The sequence below is a fragment of the Lactuca serriola genome, chromosome 8 (genome assembly GCF_051521515.1).
Source record: "Lactuca serriola cultivar US96UC23 chromosome 8, Lser_US96UC23_V15, whole genome shotgun sequence".
Taxonomy (NCBI): domain Eukaryota; kingdom Viridiplantae; phylum Streptophyta; class Magnoliopsida; order Asterales; family Asteraceae; genus Lactuca; species Lactuca serriola.
In genome coordinates this window covers 153,840,988-153,854,185 of record NC_136415.1, presented here as the reverse complement: position 1 = coordinate 153,854,185, position 13,198 = coordinate 153,840,988, and the positions used below count along the sequence as shown (strand labels likewise).

Sequence of the window (13,198 nt, the reverse complement as noted above, 5' to 3'; positions counted from 1 at the left end):
GAAATTTCAAACCCTAATTTTTAGGTTTGGTCCATATATAAGCATCATTATAGCTTCATCTATCATTCTCTCATCAGCCCCCATCTGAGATTTCGAGCCTCTAGCAAACCCTAGGTGAGAAGAATGTTTTGAGCTCATTTGTGTGCCTTTTGGTGTTCTTGAAGAAGCAGAAGTTGGTAAAAGGACCTTGAAGCTTGGAAGCAACTTAAATATAGGATTCCACGCTTGCTAGCAACCTCCAGGAGGTAAAAAGTTCATAACTTGACCACTCTATCTTATAGATCTAACCATGTCTTTCTTTAGGGTACTTTTGGTCCCAAATATGGTGATTCTTGAGCATGGCATGCGCTTGACCAAATAAGTCGTCCTTTAGACCTTATGAAGGGTCTTTAGTCAAAAAAATGTGGTCTTGATGGTTAGTTTTACTCCATGCATGCTATAAAAGGTCTTAAGGCATTAAGATTTTGAGAGTTTGTGTATTAAGCACTTAATGGACATGCAAAGTCATAAAGTTGGGAACTTTATGACTCTTGATGGTATTTTAGCCTTGGATCTACAATGGGACGTGTTAAGTCGGAGAAATAAGCACCTAATGGGTTGAGTAGGGTACTGTTGCGTATGTTGGGTGTACCGAAGGGTACGCTGCGTGTATGCAGATTTGGCCCCGACTCCCCGGACAGCTAGTACGCCTCGCATACGAAGCCTAAGTCAACTCGGCTGAGTTGACTCGGTTGTGTTCACTTAGTTGACTTGTTGATTTTGACCAGTTTTGACCAAGGGTATTTTTGGGGAAATGTTATTAATTTAGAATGGAAATGTTTAGACATTTAGGATTTGGGTTGAGTCAGTATTTAGGAGTAGAGTACTGATCAACTATTCGTCATACTGTGAGGTGAGTTTTCCTTAATGAACTTACGGGTCGAAGGCACCAAGGTCGGCCTATTCGATTGATATCCTTGTTTTACCGTATGTTGTTATGTTGTAGTGATCTGTTAGATCTATATGACCAATTGTATATGCTAGTTATTGATTGTTATGGTATATGTTGATACATGATGGTGTACCGGGTTGAGGCGGTCTTGCTTTGTGTTCAAGGCCAAGATACCCAGGGCGGTCCGGATAGACTGATGGCCTGCAAGGTGGACCAGTCAGGCCGAAGGCCTAAAGAGCGGTCCAGATAGGTTGTAGGCCCGGTGAGGCGGTCTAGTGATGCTGAAGACTCTATATGCATGTTGTTTTTTGTTATGTTTATGTGCTGGTACTTTGGGGTGGGGGTGGGGAGTTCACTAAGCATTGACTTACAACTTTAGTTTTGTTTTAGGTACTTTAAAGGACCGTGACAAGGCAAAAGCGTGACCGTTGTAACGTCCCAAAATTCAAGACTAAAAATTTCTTTTAATAAAACCTTACTTTAAGCAAATTCATCATTTAAAAACATAAACAGCGTAATAGTTTCCAAAATACATGTTCGTTATCAAAGCAAACATTCCCAGGCTGTCTAAACTATGGTGTGTGCCATGCGATCACCCCGAGCTCCTCCCTCCGCTACCGGAAGTACCTGAAAACAAAACTGAAAACCGTAAGCACGAAGCTTAATGAGTTCACCTTACCACATACCAAGCATAACCACATACTGCACATACTGGGCCACGCCCGCTATCCTGGGCCTCGCCCCCTACCTCAGGCCTCGCCCGCTACAACGGCCCCGCCGCTCCAGGCCCCGCCTGGCTTCGAGCCCCGCTCGGATACAGATGTGTTTCACTCAGGCCTCGCTTGTCACAGGGCCCCGCCCACTAACATATAATAGCACATACACATATCGCATAACATCGCATAAGCTAAACATATACTAACGGCTCTTGCTCTAAGGCCTCGCCTATCTCTGGGCCCCGCCCGTGTCCTGCTACTGATGAGTCATGGAACCCCGTCCATACTCCGGCTGATAGTGAGATACGGGCCCAGCCCACCCTTACTCCTTTCCTAACTTGGGCCTCGCCCCTGGACTGCTGCTACTGAGATGTGGAATACCATCCACACTCTGCTATTGGTGAGATACGGGACCTCGCCCACACTCACCTCCCTACCAGGCACATACAAGTATCACACAGACAACAAGCATAAACTATCACATAAACCATTCCTTGGGCACCCGCCCTCTATCATTGGACCTCGTACGAATATCATACTAGCATACTGTGCCTAGGGCTAACCCCCGGGTCTTCTACTCATAACTACATGGGCCGGCATTGTGGCCGTAGACCCATTCATACAAAGGGAAACTCACCTGCACTGGCTGAAACTTGCTGATGATCCCACTAGCTGTTGTCCGACCACTCACTGAAAACCTGCTCTACTTGCTCCCCGAGCTATCAATATCAATGCAACACTTAGTTTAACTGACCCCCGAAAGACAACCAAGTCAATTCTGGCCTAAGACAAAGTCCTGGTCAAAGTCAACCTTTCCACGTCAACCCTACTGGCCGAGTCCACTTACTGACTCGCCGAGTTCCTATACTCAGGGTCCTTCCATTCCCGACATGACTCGCCGAGTCAGTCCATGACTCGCCGATTCCAACGATTACCGAGTCCTGACCTGTCCAACTCGCTGAGTCTCCAACCGACTCACTGATTCGAGTCTCAACTCGAAGGGTTTGGGTTTCGCGACCTGACTCGACGAGTCCAAGAACAGACTCGCCGAGTACCAGGCAATCTTCAACCAACTCGCCGAGTTGTTCTTCCAACTCGCCGAGTTCATGCCCAACATCATCCGACTCGACGAGCTGTTCATCCCACTCGTCGAGTTCCTCCTCATCTTCATGCTACTCGCCGAGTCCACTCAAATGACTCGCCGAGTCTAATCAGATCTACATACATGCAGAGGACTTTTGAGTCATGCAGGGACTCCAAACCATAGATCCATACTTCCAAGGCTCAATCCCCACGTAAAGTTGCAAACTTTACGTATAACTAAAGAGATCTAGGCGCAAAACATACTAGGGTTTGGTTTAAGGACAAAAGGGCTTCACCAACTACTCATCTCCAGATGCTTTATGACATATTGGACCATCCCAACAATAGATCTGAAGTGGCAACAACATATCTAAGCCCCTAACCCGATTTGGGTCTCAATCAACCATAAAACCCCCAAATCTCATGACAAAATAGATCTAGATGCAAAGAAGGGAAAAATGGCAGCTTAATACCTCCAAGATGAACACAAACTGAAGTAGATCTCGAGCACACACCTCTCCTTTGAAGCAACCTTCTTGATCTTCAAGTTCCTTTCCAAAGTTTCCTTCCTCCAAAGCTATATCTCTCAAATGATGGAAGCTCACACGAAATATAGGGTTTACAGGTTCTCTGGAATGATATGGGGGCTGAGGGAGGGACATAACACCCTTTATATAGGATACAACTCCCGGAATTAGGGTTTTCCTCGCACAGACCAGACTCGCCGAGTCACCTTGGCCGACTCGCCGAGTCGGTCGCTTACTCCCCGACCTGGATCCCGCTCTGACTCGCCGAGTCGCCCCTTAACATTAAGGTTTTCTTTCCTTTCTTGGCCTTCAAAACTTGGGTGTTACAACTGTACACATCCTTGGTTTCATGTTTTTGATCTTGGGAGAGTCTATTTTTAGATAATGTTTTGGAAACAATGGTTTTGTAAACACTTCTTTTAGTACATTGGTTGATTCGAAAAGTTTAATTTTGTTATGATTTTTGAGACGTTACATTTTTTTATAATTTTATGTTGTTACAGTTCATATTTTTTTTTACTTGGATACTCAAATAATCGAAGTTGTTATTTTTATTTATTGAAAATAATAATTAAGTAAAAGTTTATATTGAATTATGTGTTTTAAAATTTTCCATGGTTATTATAGTTACCAATTTTAAGTTTGAAGTTATCATTATCATTATTTTTTTTCCTACTAAATCGGTTTTTTGGTTATTTGGTTATCGGTCCAATTTGGTCCGGATCTGAATTTAAACTATTAAAAAATATAATTACTCTAATAATGGAGTCCGACTCTTATTATTTTTTTATTTTTTATTTTACTCTATTATCAAATTAAAAAAATATTATCTAGAATTTTGAACTATTGATATCATATATAGAAATGGTATTTAATTTTCAAGTTACATTTAAATTTTTTTAGCTATTGTTCTTTTTTAATAATTATAAATCGCAAATATGGCATCTTAAAACATTAATTCTCAATAAACTAAGTGTTTTATTTTTTTATTTTAATTGGTCGTAACATAAGTATAATAGCCACTAAATAACAAAAAAATTGTAAAGAAAAAAAGTTGGACAAGAATTACGAATATAAATATAATATTTCTATTTACTTGAATCAACATAAAAAAAATAGAAAAACTGTAAGTTACCAAAACTATAAAAAAATAAAAAAAAAACCTCAAACATGAAAATTGTAATATACTCCAATATATTCATACATTTTACTGTTTTCGGAAAAGATAAATAAAACACAAAATTCAATATAAGATTTAACCTAATAATTATTTTAAGTAAATAAAAATAACAATTTCGTTTATTTGGTGAAGCATCCAAGTAAAAAATATGAACTTTAAAAAAACAAAACAAAAAACATTATCGATTCTATTCATAAATAAGAAAAATTTAAAATAAAATGGTTTCAACATGATTTATCGAATTTAAATTCACTTACTTGAATCAAAATAAATTGAATCCATAAATAACTAAACTTTTATTAAAAAAAATAGAAAACAAAAGGTCAAATTGTAATTTTTTTTTATCAAATTGTTGAAAAAAAAAATAAAGTATATATATATATATATATATATATATATATATATATATATATATTAATATATATATTAAAATTTTCATAATTAATCTTTGAGGTATAGATAATTTTCAAATTTGGTCCAAATGCATTTTGATTATTTAGAAAAAAAATTAACTGCTTAAAAGTTAAAAGTTAAAATCAGAATGATCATTCATATAATTTTTTAAACCATACGGAACAATAATGTTACGTTTTTTATAAAAATCCTTAAAATATAATATTTTACAAATCATAGGGAGCAATTATGAAATTTTGTCAAAATTAAATATCCACCTATCATTTTTTTACTTATAAGATTATGATTATGATATTTGAATTAACACTTGATCTGATAAGTTAAATGAAAAAAAAAAAAAAAAAAGTAAAGGGAATTTGATTTATCAAGTAATAAACGTGTGGATGCTTCTAGAAAGTCAAGATAAACGTGTGAAACCACGAACAGCTGCCCATTTGCACCGAACTAGCTGACGTAAGCCCATGCGTAAGCCCGGCCCATTCCCACTGATCTCCCCGTCCCGCAAACTATAAATACCACTTCTTCATACGTTTGTTAGGATTTCACTGGTAACTTTGCAGAGCATCAAACGATCAAAGAAAAACTTCGCCATGGGAAGAAGTACGTCTTTTACCTCTAGTTTCTTCTTTCTTCTCTGCAATTTATTCAAATTCAGGACATCTATGCTCTATGTTTAGTTATATCTGAGATCCAATCACATGAGTTCAAATCTCGTTTTCGTAGCACATTAAAACTGTTTTTATTCATTTTTTCTGTAATTTAGGGCTTTTGTCTTCGAAATGAATACGTTATCCTGCTATTAACACTATTCTACAGAATCATTATTTTACAGCTCGATGATAATTGTTACATATACTTTATCCTCGATTTGCATTTTGCAACATATAAAACTGAAATTATCCTGCAAACTGATGTGGAATTAACCAACACGAAATTCTATCGTGCAGGACCTGCAAGGTGTTACAGACAGATCAAAAACAAGCCATACCCCAAATCACGATACTGCAGAGGTGTCCCTGATCCCAAAATCAGAATCTACGATGTTGGAATGAAGAAGAAAGGAGTCGATGAGTTCCCCTTCTGTGTCCATTTAGTGAGTTGGGAGAAAGAGAATGTCTCAAGTGAAGCACTTGAAGCTGCTCGAATTGCCTGCAACAAATACATGACCAAATTTGCAGGAAAAGATGCTTTCCATTTGAGAGTTAGGGTTCATCCATTCCATGTGTTGCGTATCAACAAGATGCTGTCATGTGCTGGTGCTGATAGGCTTCAAACAGGCATGAGGGGTGCTTTTGGTAAACCACAGGGAGTATGTGCTCGTGTTAGCATTGGTCAAGTTCTTCTTTCTGTTAGATGCAAAGATGGGAATAGTCAGAATGCTCAAGAGGCATTGAGAAGGGCTAAATTCAAGTTTCCTGGTCGACAAAAGATCATTGTTAGCAGGAAATGGTAAGTAAAAGAATTTTGTTTAATTTTATATTTTTAAGAAATGTTTTTTTAATGTTAATATGATTGTTAATTACAGGGGATTTACCAAGTTTAGCAGGACTGATTATGTGCAATGGAAATCTGAGAATCGCATCATGTCTGATGGTGTTAATGCCAAGGTATTTATTTTTGTTATGACATATGAGAAATGTGTTCATTTTTTGTGTTTGATTAGAAATGCTAATCTCTATTTTGTTTAATTTTATTTTGATCTCTTAAGTCTCGGATTGTATGCTTATTCTTTTTAATAATTATTTTGCAGCTTCTTGGATGCCATGGACCCCTTGCAAATCGTCAACCTGGAAGAGCATTTATAAATGCTGTTGCTTAAAGTGGATTTTGTTCATTTAGAGTATCTTGTTAATTAATAAACTATATTTCAGTCATGTTTAAATGTTTTTATTTTTGAGAACTCAATACTCGTTTGCTTCTTTGTTGTAACGAGAATGAGAATGTATTGCATCTAATATTTCTAATTCGAAAGCTTCCTTTGTACACTTTATATTTTACTACTCTATGGATTCATTCAGTAAGCAATTTTCACGAATATTGTTATATTGACCACAACCGCTGTTACTCCATTTTACAGTTACAAATTAGCATTTTTCTACCTCAAATTCGATTCCTTGTTGCTATTTTGACTTTTAGTTCCAATTTTCTACCTCAAAATTCCTCAATCATATACATCATATAAATCCATCGACTTAAACTACAAAAAAAAGAAAGGAATTCTAAAGTGTAACATCAATGCTAACTAGTCTTCTCTAAATAAATGGGTTTTTTTTGCCACTTGTTACATTCTTATTCATTTTGCCACATGTCATTTTGTGGTTATTTTGAATTAATTTTTATTCAATATGTAATTTTATGGTTTTCCTATTTTATTAAATTTCATATGGTATTTAAATTTAATAATAAATGTATATCAATTTCATTAATAGACTTTCCTTATAATTTCAAATTTTCATAATAAAATCTCATTAATTTGCTTTGATTATTTTATCTAAATGATTTGTTTAAATTTAAAAGAGAAAAAAAACACTTTAATTTTAGTAATTCAATATTTTGTCATTTTTCTAATAAATTCAAATTTCTCAAATGTTTATACATATTTAATTGTTTTAAATACACCCATGTAATAGGGCTCACACCTAGTTGAGAATATATGCAAATCTTAAAGAAAAAACAAAACACTAGCAACAATTATGTCATGAAACTCTAAACAGAAAAATGACATTAGAAAAAGGAAAGATACGTTTTAACAAGGTGATATATGCATCAAATCACCATTACATATGTCCAATCCACACCACAAAAGAAGTATCTTGTTTAAAAGAAACACACATAAACCAATATCTTCATTTACTACAACAAAACATATTATTATTCTTCCTCTCTCTTCAACAAGCCAAATTGAGTTTGATTTTAGTATCTGTGGTGCAATTTCTCTCTTTCTTGGTAACTCTGCACATACCTGCATGAACCAATAAATAAAATTATTGATTATTACACTGAATAGAATGAGGATGAGAAGGGCATTCACATCTTTTCCACATTTACCTTGTTCCAACTTTTGGATGAGACAAAATATTATGCTATATATTTACAGGTATATGAATCATTTCAAAGTATGGTAAGGATAGAAACTAAAGCTTTATTACTCAAAAGGGTTAAAGAAAAACATTTCATATGGCCATAACTATAACATTAACTAAGCATAAAAATCCTTTGAACAAAATGATGAAACAATGTTCTTAAAATATTGCCAAATCAATATGGTTGTTTGTTTTTGAGAAAATTTATATCAAAACATTGCTAAAAATGAGAAGAGTTTTTTTGTTATAATCAGAATCAGAATCAGAATCAAAATCGGTATTATGTATAACAGGTTATGAGAGATACAGAGATTTAGAAAAATGATATAGGAAAACATTCTAACTAGCAAACACCTAAACAAACTATTTGTCTACTTACAACCCAATTTCCTAAAAGGCAATATGTGTTCATCAATGAAATCTAGAGTAAAAATGATGGCATTTCACAAAAAGAGCAACAACTCTTCACATATAACAGTTAACCCATTATCATCTTTGTCATTACACAAGTTCATAAATTGATCTCTCAGGCAAACAAACCAAGCACAAATGCACAATTTTCCAAATTCAAGTCCTTCGGGTTCCTTCTCTTACAGACAAACTTAACAGAGATATATCATATGTATGCTCATCATTTGAATCAATTTCTAGTCGAGAGAGTAAAAAAAAAGAGAGCATTACAACTATACGGATCCATAACTATGCTGACCTAGTCAACTCATCACAATCATATACAATTTTAGAGACGACAATAGATCAAATCATAAGCATAAAGCAACGGATGAGCACAGCTATGCTTAGATATGGATCTGTAAGTAATCAGATAATTGAAACGTTGCAGAACATAAAAATTAAAAGCGATTAGATATAGCCAACATCGTTTAGATATATAAAGTAGGGTTGTGAATTACGCGTAGACGCCGACAACCGGGCCGACGAGAAGAACAGCGCTATGCCAGTTCTCGGTGACCTTGTGAGTAATCTTATGCGTGAAATCCTTCCAGAGACCTGGCATCACTTTCTGCTGGAACGGAGACAGGGCGTACGTCACAGCCTTTACCTTCACCGGAATCTTTCCCATCGTCGATTGCTCCGATCTTATCAATTAGTTCTCAGAATCTCTTTCAATCTAATTGAGCTTCCGATTGAAAATGACAAAGAGGTAAGAAAGCCCTAGGATTTGATCCAAGTGTCTGGAACGTTCTTCTGTCTGGGCCATTATCGTTTATAGCCAGCCTTTCGGTGAAAAAAAAGGTCATGAGCCCAAATTTCAGTTTGCGTCGAATAGCTGTGTATTCATGAATCATTTAAGGCACCTCATCATTCTATTCATATCTTTGGTGTTAGGCTTTGCGGTATGGAATTTTGATGGCTACATGTGGGGCCTACGTGGCAAGATCATCTACGCGTGAACACCGCCCTCAGATGCGCGTAGGTGCCTTGTGGCTTAGTGTGTACCACGGACGAAGACGACGAATGAAAGAAAGAGAGTGTGTGTGAGTGGTTCTTTTTTGACCGTTTGGAGTTTACAAAAAAAAATTAAATTAAATTTAAATAACATCTTTTATCTATATATACTACACTTTCACTCTTCATTTTACACTTCTAAATAAAAAAAAATACGCTTACTTTCTTTCACTTTTCTTCAAAACAAATGGATCTCAACCAAAATACTTCATCCACTCCAAACACTCCAAGTGATTATCAAGCATATATATGCAATTGTTGAATTCTCCAATCCAATAACAACATTTATTCACTAACCTTCCATACAAGCCACAATTCTTCCAACAACAACGACCACAACAACAATTCACTCAACCTCAATTCATTCCCCAATTCCAAGGTTTTCAATAACAAATTTCTCCACAACTCCAAACACAATCATCTCAAGTCCCATTAACTCAATCCCAGACCGTGAACCTCGACAACGACGATGAAATGGTCCAAGAAACACCACAACCATCTCGAAGAAGGCAACCAAAAGGAAAAGGGAAAAAGAAAGCAACGGCTTGGAACGAAGAAGAAGAAGAAGCTTTAGTAAAAGCTTGGATTTTCATATCCTGTGACTCGAGGAGAGGCAACGCGCAATCTGGAGAAAGTTTTTGGAATCGTGTTTTGGATCACTTTTACGCACTACTTGAAGGAAAACGTATCGGTTGTACGAGACGGCCAACGGAAAATGGTGGGATCTTCGCGCGGTTTGCACAAAGTTTAATGGCATATTTGAAAATCTAAAAAATATGCATAAAAGTGGTTCCAACAATTTCAACATTTTTATCAACCGCGTGCTACCAATTCAAAGTGACCAGCAACGATAAACCATTTGGTCACCAAAAAGCGTGGGAAGTGTGCCGTCAAGGTCCAAAATGGGTCCTTAATCCAGAGACATCGCATTCGGACTCGACCACCGGCTCCAACAAAAGACCAAGAACTTCTGATTCGGACGCGGGTTTTGGGCTAGACCTCAATGATGACGTCGATGTTGCCAAAGGAGAGGGTCCACCTGAAGTCCAACTTCGTCGACCACCAGGAAGGGACAAAGCAAAACGGACGACGTCTTCAAGCGGGAAAGCAACCGCAACTAGCGGCAACAGGCTTGTGGAATCCATAGATAAAACTTTAAGTTTTCTAGAAAGAAAATACGAATCCACGAAGGAATTTCGTCGCCAAAAAATCGCTCTTACCGATCTTCAAATCATAAACTCGAAGCCCCTACCGGATCTTGACCCCAAAAATCTCGCGACATTTCTCAAAATCCAACAACGTGTTCGTGCTAAATATGAGGATTGGATTCTAATATTTATGTTTTTGTTGTTATGTTGTGTGTTTCTTTAAGCAATTTAGGATAAATAAGTAATTTAGGATTTTTTTTAAGTATTTTAGGATAAATAAGTAATTTAGGATTTTTTTGTTGTTTTTTAAATATTTTAGGATTTGATTTTGTGTGTTTTAAAATTAATGCAATGTGTTTTAATTTAGTGTTTTTAATGTGTGTTTTATTTGAATTACTTTTTTTAATTTAATCTAATATTGTCAAAAAATAAAAAATAAAAAATAAATGATATGGAGTGGTAACCATTTCTAATCGTTAGTGGGTTGGTAGTGGGTTTGTAGTGGAGGTGATGTGGCGCTGATGTGGCGTCACTTTTTGAGTAGGTTGAGTGTGACCATACCCCTTAGCCTTATAACACTCAATGTGAAAAATAAGCAACATCAAATAACATGTAATAACATCTATCATTTTCTATTTAATTTTTATTTATTTTTTGATGTTTTTAATTTCCATTTTTCTATTTTGTTTTATTTTTTTAATTTATGTCATAATAATTTTTAGAAAACATATAAATTAAATAACACATAATTAAAATAAATATCAATTAAAATCTACATTACAACAAAAAAAATAAAAACGACATTACAACAAAAAAAACATTGGCCGAAAAAAAAATTGACCAAAAAAAAACATTACAACGAAAAAAAACACTAATGTTCGTCTAAATATTTCTACTCGATTTTCACCTTCATTTTTCGGAGCACCTCTAACCGTCTCGGTGGCAAATTCTCCTCGCTAGTTTGAAAATTTGTCAAATCTTTCGCAATGCGATCTTCCTCGACTTCACGACGAAAGAACTCCAAATGATCCCATTGCAACTCATATCTTTTACCGTGATTTCATTGGGATCGTTAAATTTTTGTTTCATTTCGGCTTGCTCTCGACGTTTACTTTCGCCTTCCTCCACGTGTTGTTGAGCACGTCTTGCTTTGCCGCGGCCTATCGGTCATCGAGGCGGATAGATCTCTTCTAGGTCGTTCAAATCATCCGGTATCTCATCCGTGTCCGCATTGAGGTCGATGTTCGTGCGCGCGTCCGAAACATTGACCGAACCCGAGCCGCTCGACCTCTTCGATTGTTGTTCCGTAAATATGTTCGTTTTATTCCACTTTGGGTCTTCCTTGAAAATCACTCAAATCTTTTCGTGCTAAAAAACGTGACCGGTCTCGACATGATATTGGTCCATTGCCGCTCTATAAACGTCAAAATTGGCCAAACCACTTTGTTTGTGCGAGAAAAGTTTGTTGTAGACGGAATTAAACTTCGTGCACTTCTTGCTTGTTTGAGTCCATTTGCTACTCAACATGTCGTGATTGCGATACTTTTCATCATTCTTCAAAATGGTACGAAATTTCCCGATCACGGCTTCCTAAAAAGCAACTTTTCTCATATCGTTTCCTTGTGTTGGATTTTTGATGTCTCACACCAAGCCGCCACCAATGCGTATTCCTCCTCCATGGTCCACCATGTTGGAGGTTCGTCTTCCGATTACTCGACCGCAACCGCTTTCCCTTTCCTTCATGTTCTCCCTTTTTGGGCTGTTTTTTTTTTCGGTCTCCCTGCTTGCGTCTCGGGTACCATTTATTGGGTGGGCGATGGTCGTATGGTATTTTGTTGCATTGTAGCAAATGGATTGAAAATGTTTTGTGGAATGGTTGTAGGGAATTGTGGTGGGGGTGAGCCGGATTGAAACAGTTGTCTTGAGTGTTGAGGATGTTCGTGTACATTTCATATTGTGCAAAACCGACAGGCGGAGGTGTATTTGGGTTTGGAGAAGGAGTGTTGGGGTTTTGATCCATAATATTGAAAAGATGAACTTTTTGAAGATTTGAAATAAGGTTTGATATGAGATAAAAAAATAAGATAGATGTATATGTATATATAGGTGTAAATGAGGTAAAAAGATTGAAAAATATATATATATATATATATATATATATATATATATATATATTTTTACGTTTTTGACTATTTTACAACGGTTCAAAATCGAAATGTATACGTTGGAATTATATTTGGATCGAAAAAAATGTTATTTTCATGTGTTACCACAGTAACACGTTATACCATAACGCATGTGGGGCGCGGTGTTTCGGGCGTTATAACGCTGTTTTTGCGTGTCCACGTCGGAATAACAACAACTCTCGTTACCCACTCCTAGCGGTCTAAAGGTTTTTGTTTGGCAAGTTATATTTTTAAGCAGGGTCGTAAACGAACCGAAAGTTCATCCAACTGTTCGTGAATTGTTCGACGGAAAGGTCGTTTATGTTCGTTTATTTAATAAGTGAACGAACATGAACACAAATTTTTATTCGATTAATTAAACGAACATGAACAATGGTCTTGTGCGTTCAAATGTATCCGTGAACGTTTGTTTATGTCGTTTGTGTACATGTTTAATTGTGTTTGATTGCATTACTATATAGTT

The 13,198-nt window shown here is 36.3% G+C and overlaps 2 protein-coding genes across 2 annotated transcripts; one reads left to right on the top strand and one right to left on the bottom strand.

Moving 5' to 3' along the window:
- The first annotated feature begins 5,328 nt into the window (after positions 1-5,328).
- On the top strand, positions 5,329-6,836 carry LOC145069155 (large ribosomal subunit protein uL16). The gene is made up of 4 exons (XM_079016116.1): positions 5,329-5,451; positions 5,799-6,300; positions 6,377-6,458; positions 6,602-6,836. Exons 1-4 carry the CDS (start codon positions 5,442-5,444, stop codon positions 6,668-6,670), a joined length of 663 nt encoding a protein of 220 aa, XP_078872242.1. The 5' UTR covers positions 5,329-5,441; the 3' UTR covers positions 6,671-6,836.
- Positions 6,837-7,550: 714 nt separating this feature from the next.
- LOC145069235 (cytochrome b-c1 complex subunit 8-like) lies at positions 7,551-9,139 on the bottom strand. Its single transcript, XM_079016180.1, has 2 exons — positions 8,846-9,139; positions 7,551-7,813 (listed from the first exon to the last, which is right to left on the bottom strand). Exons 1-2 carry the CDS (start codon positions 9,013-9,015, stop codon positions 7,765-7,767), a joined length of 219 nt encoding a protein of 72 aa, XP_078872306.1. The 5' UTR covers positions 9,016-9,139; the 3' UTR covers positions 7,551-7,764.
- Positions 9,140-13,198: the final 4,059 nt, after the last annotated feature.

Excerpts from the sequence above, each read along its gene's own strand:
- LOC145069235 (XM_079016180.1), bottom strand. The coding sequence starts at position 9,015 with ATGGGAAAGATTCCGGTGAAGGTAAAGGCTGTGACGTACGCCCTGTCT. Across the intron at positions 7,814-8,845 it reads CCGGTTGTCGGCGTCTACGC|GTATGTGCAGAGTTACCAAG; the intron begins GTAATTCACAAC and ends TGGTTCATGCAG.
- LOC145069155 (XM_079016116.1), top strand. Across the intron at positions 6,301-6,376 it reads ATCATTGTTAGCAGGAAATG|GGGATTTACCAAGTTTAGCA; the intron begins GTAAGTAAAAGA and ends TGTTAATTACAG. Across the intron at positions 6,459-6,601 it reads CTGATGGTGTTAATGCCAAG|CTTCTTGGATGCCATGGACC; the intron begins GTATTTATTTTT and ends ATTATTTTGCAG.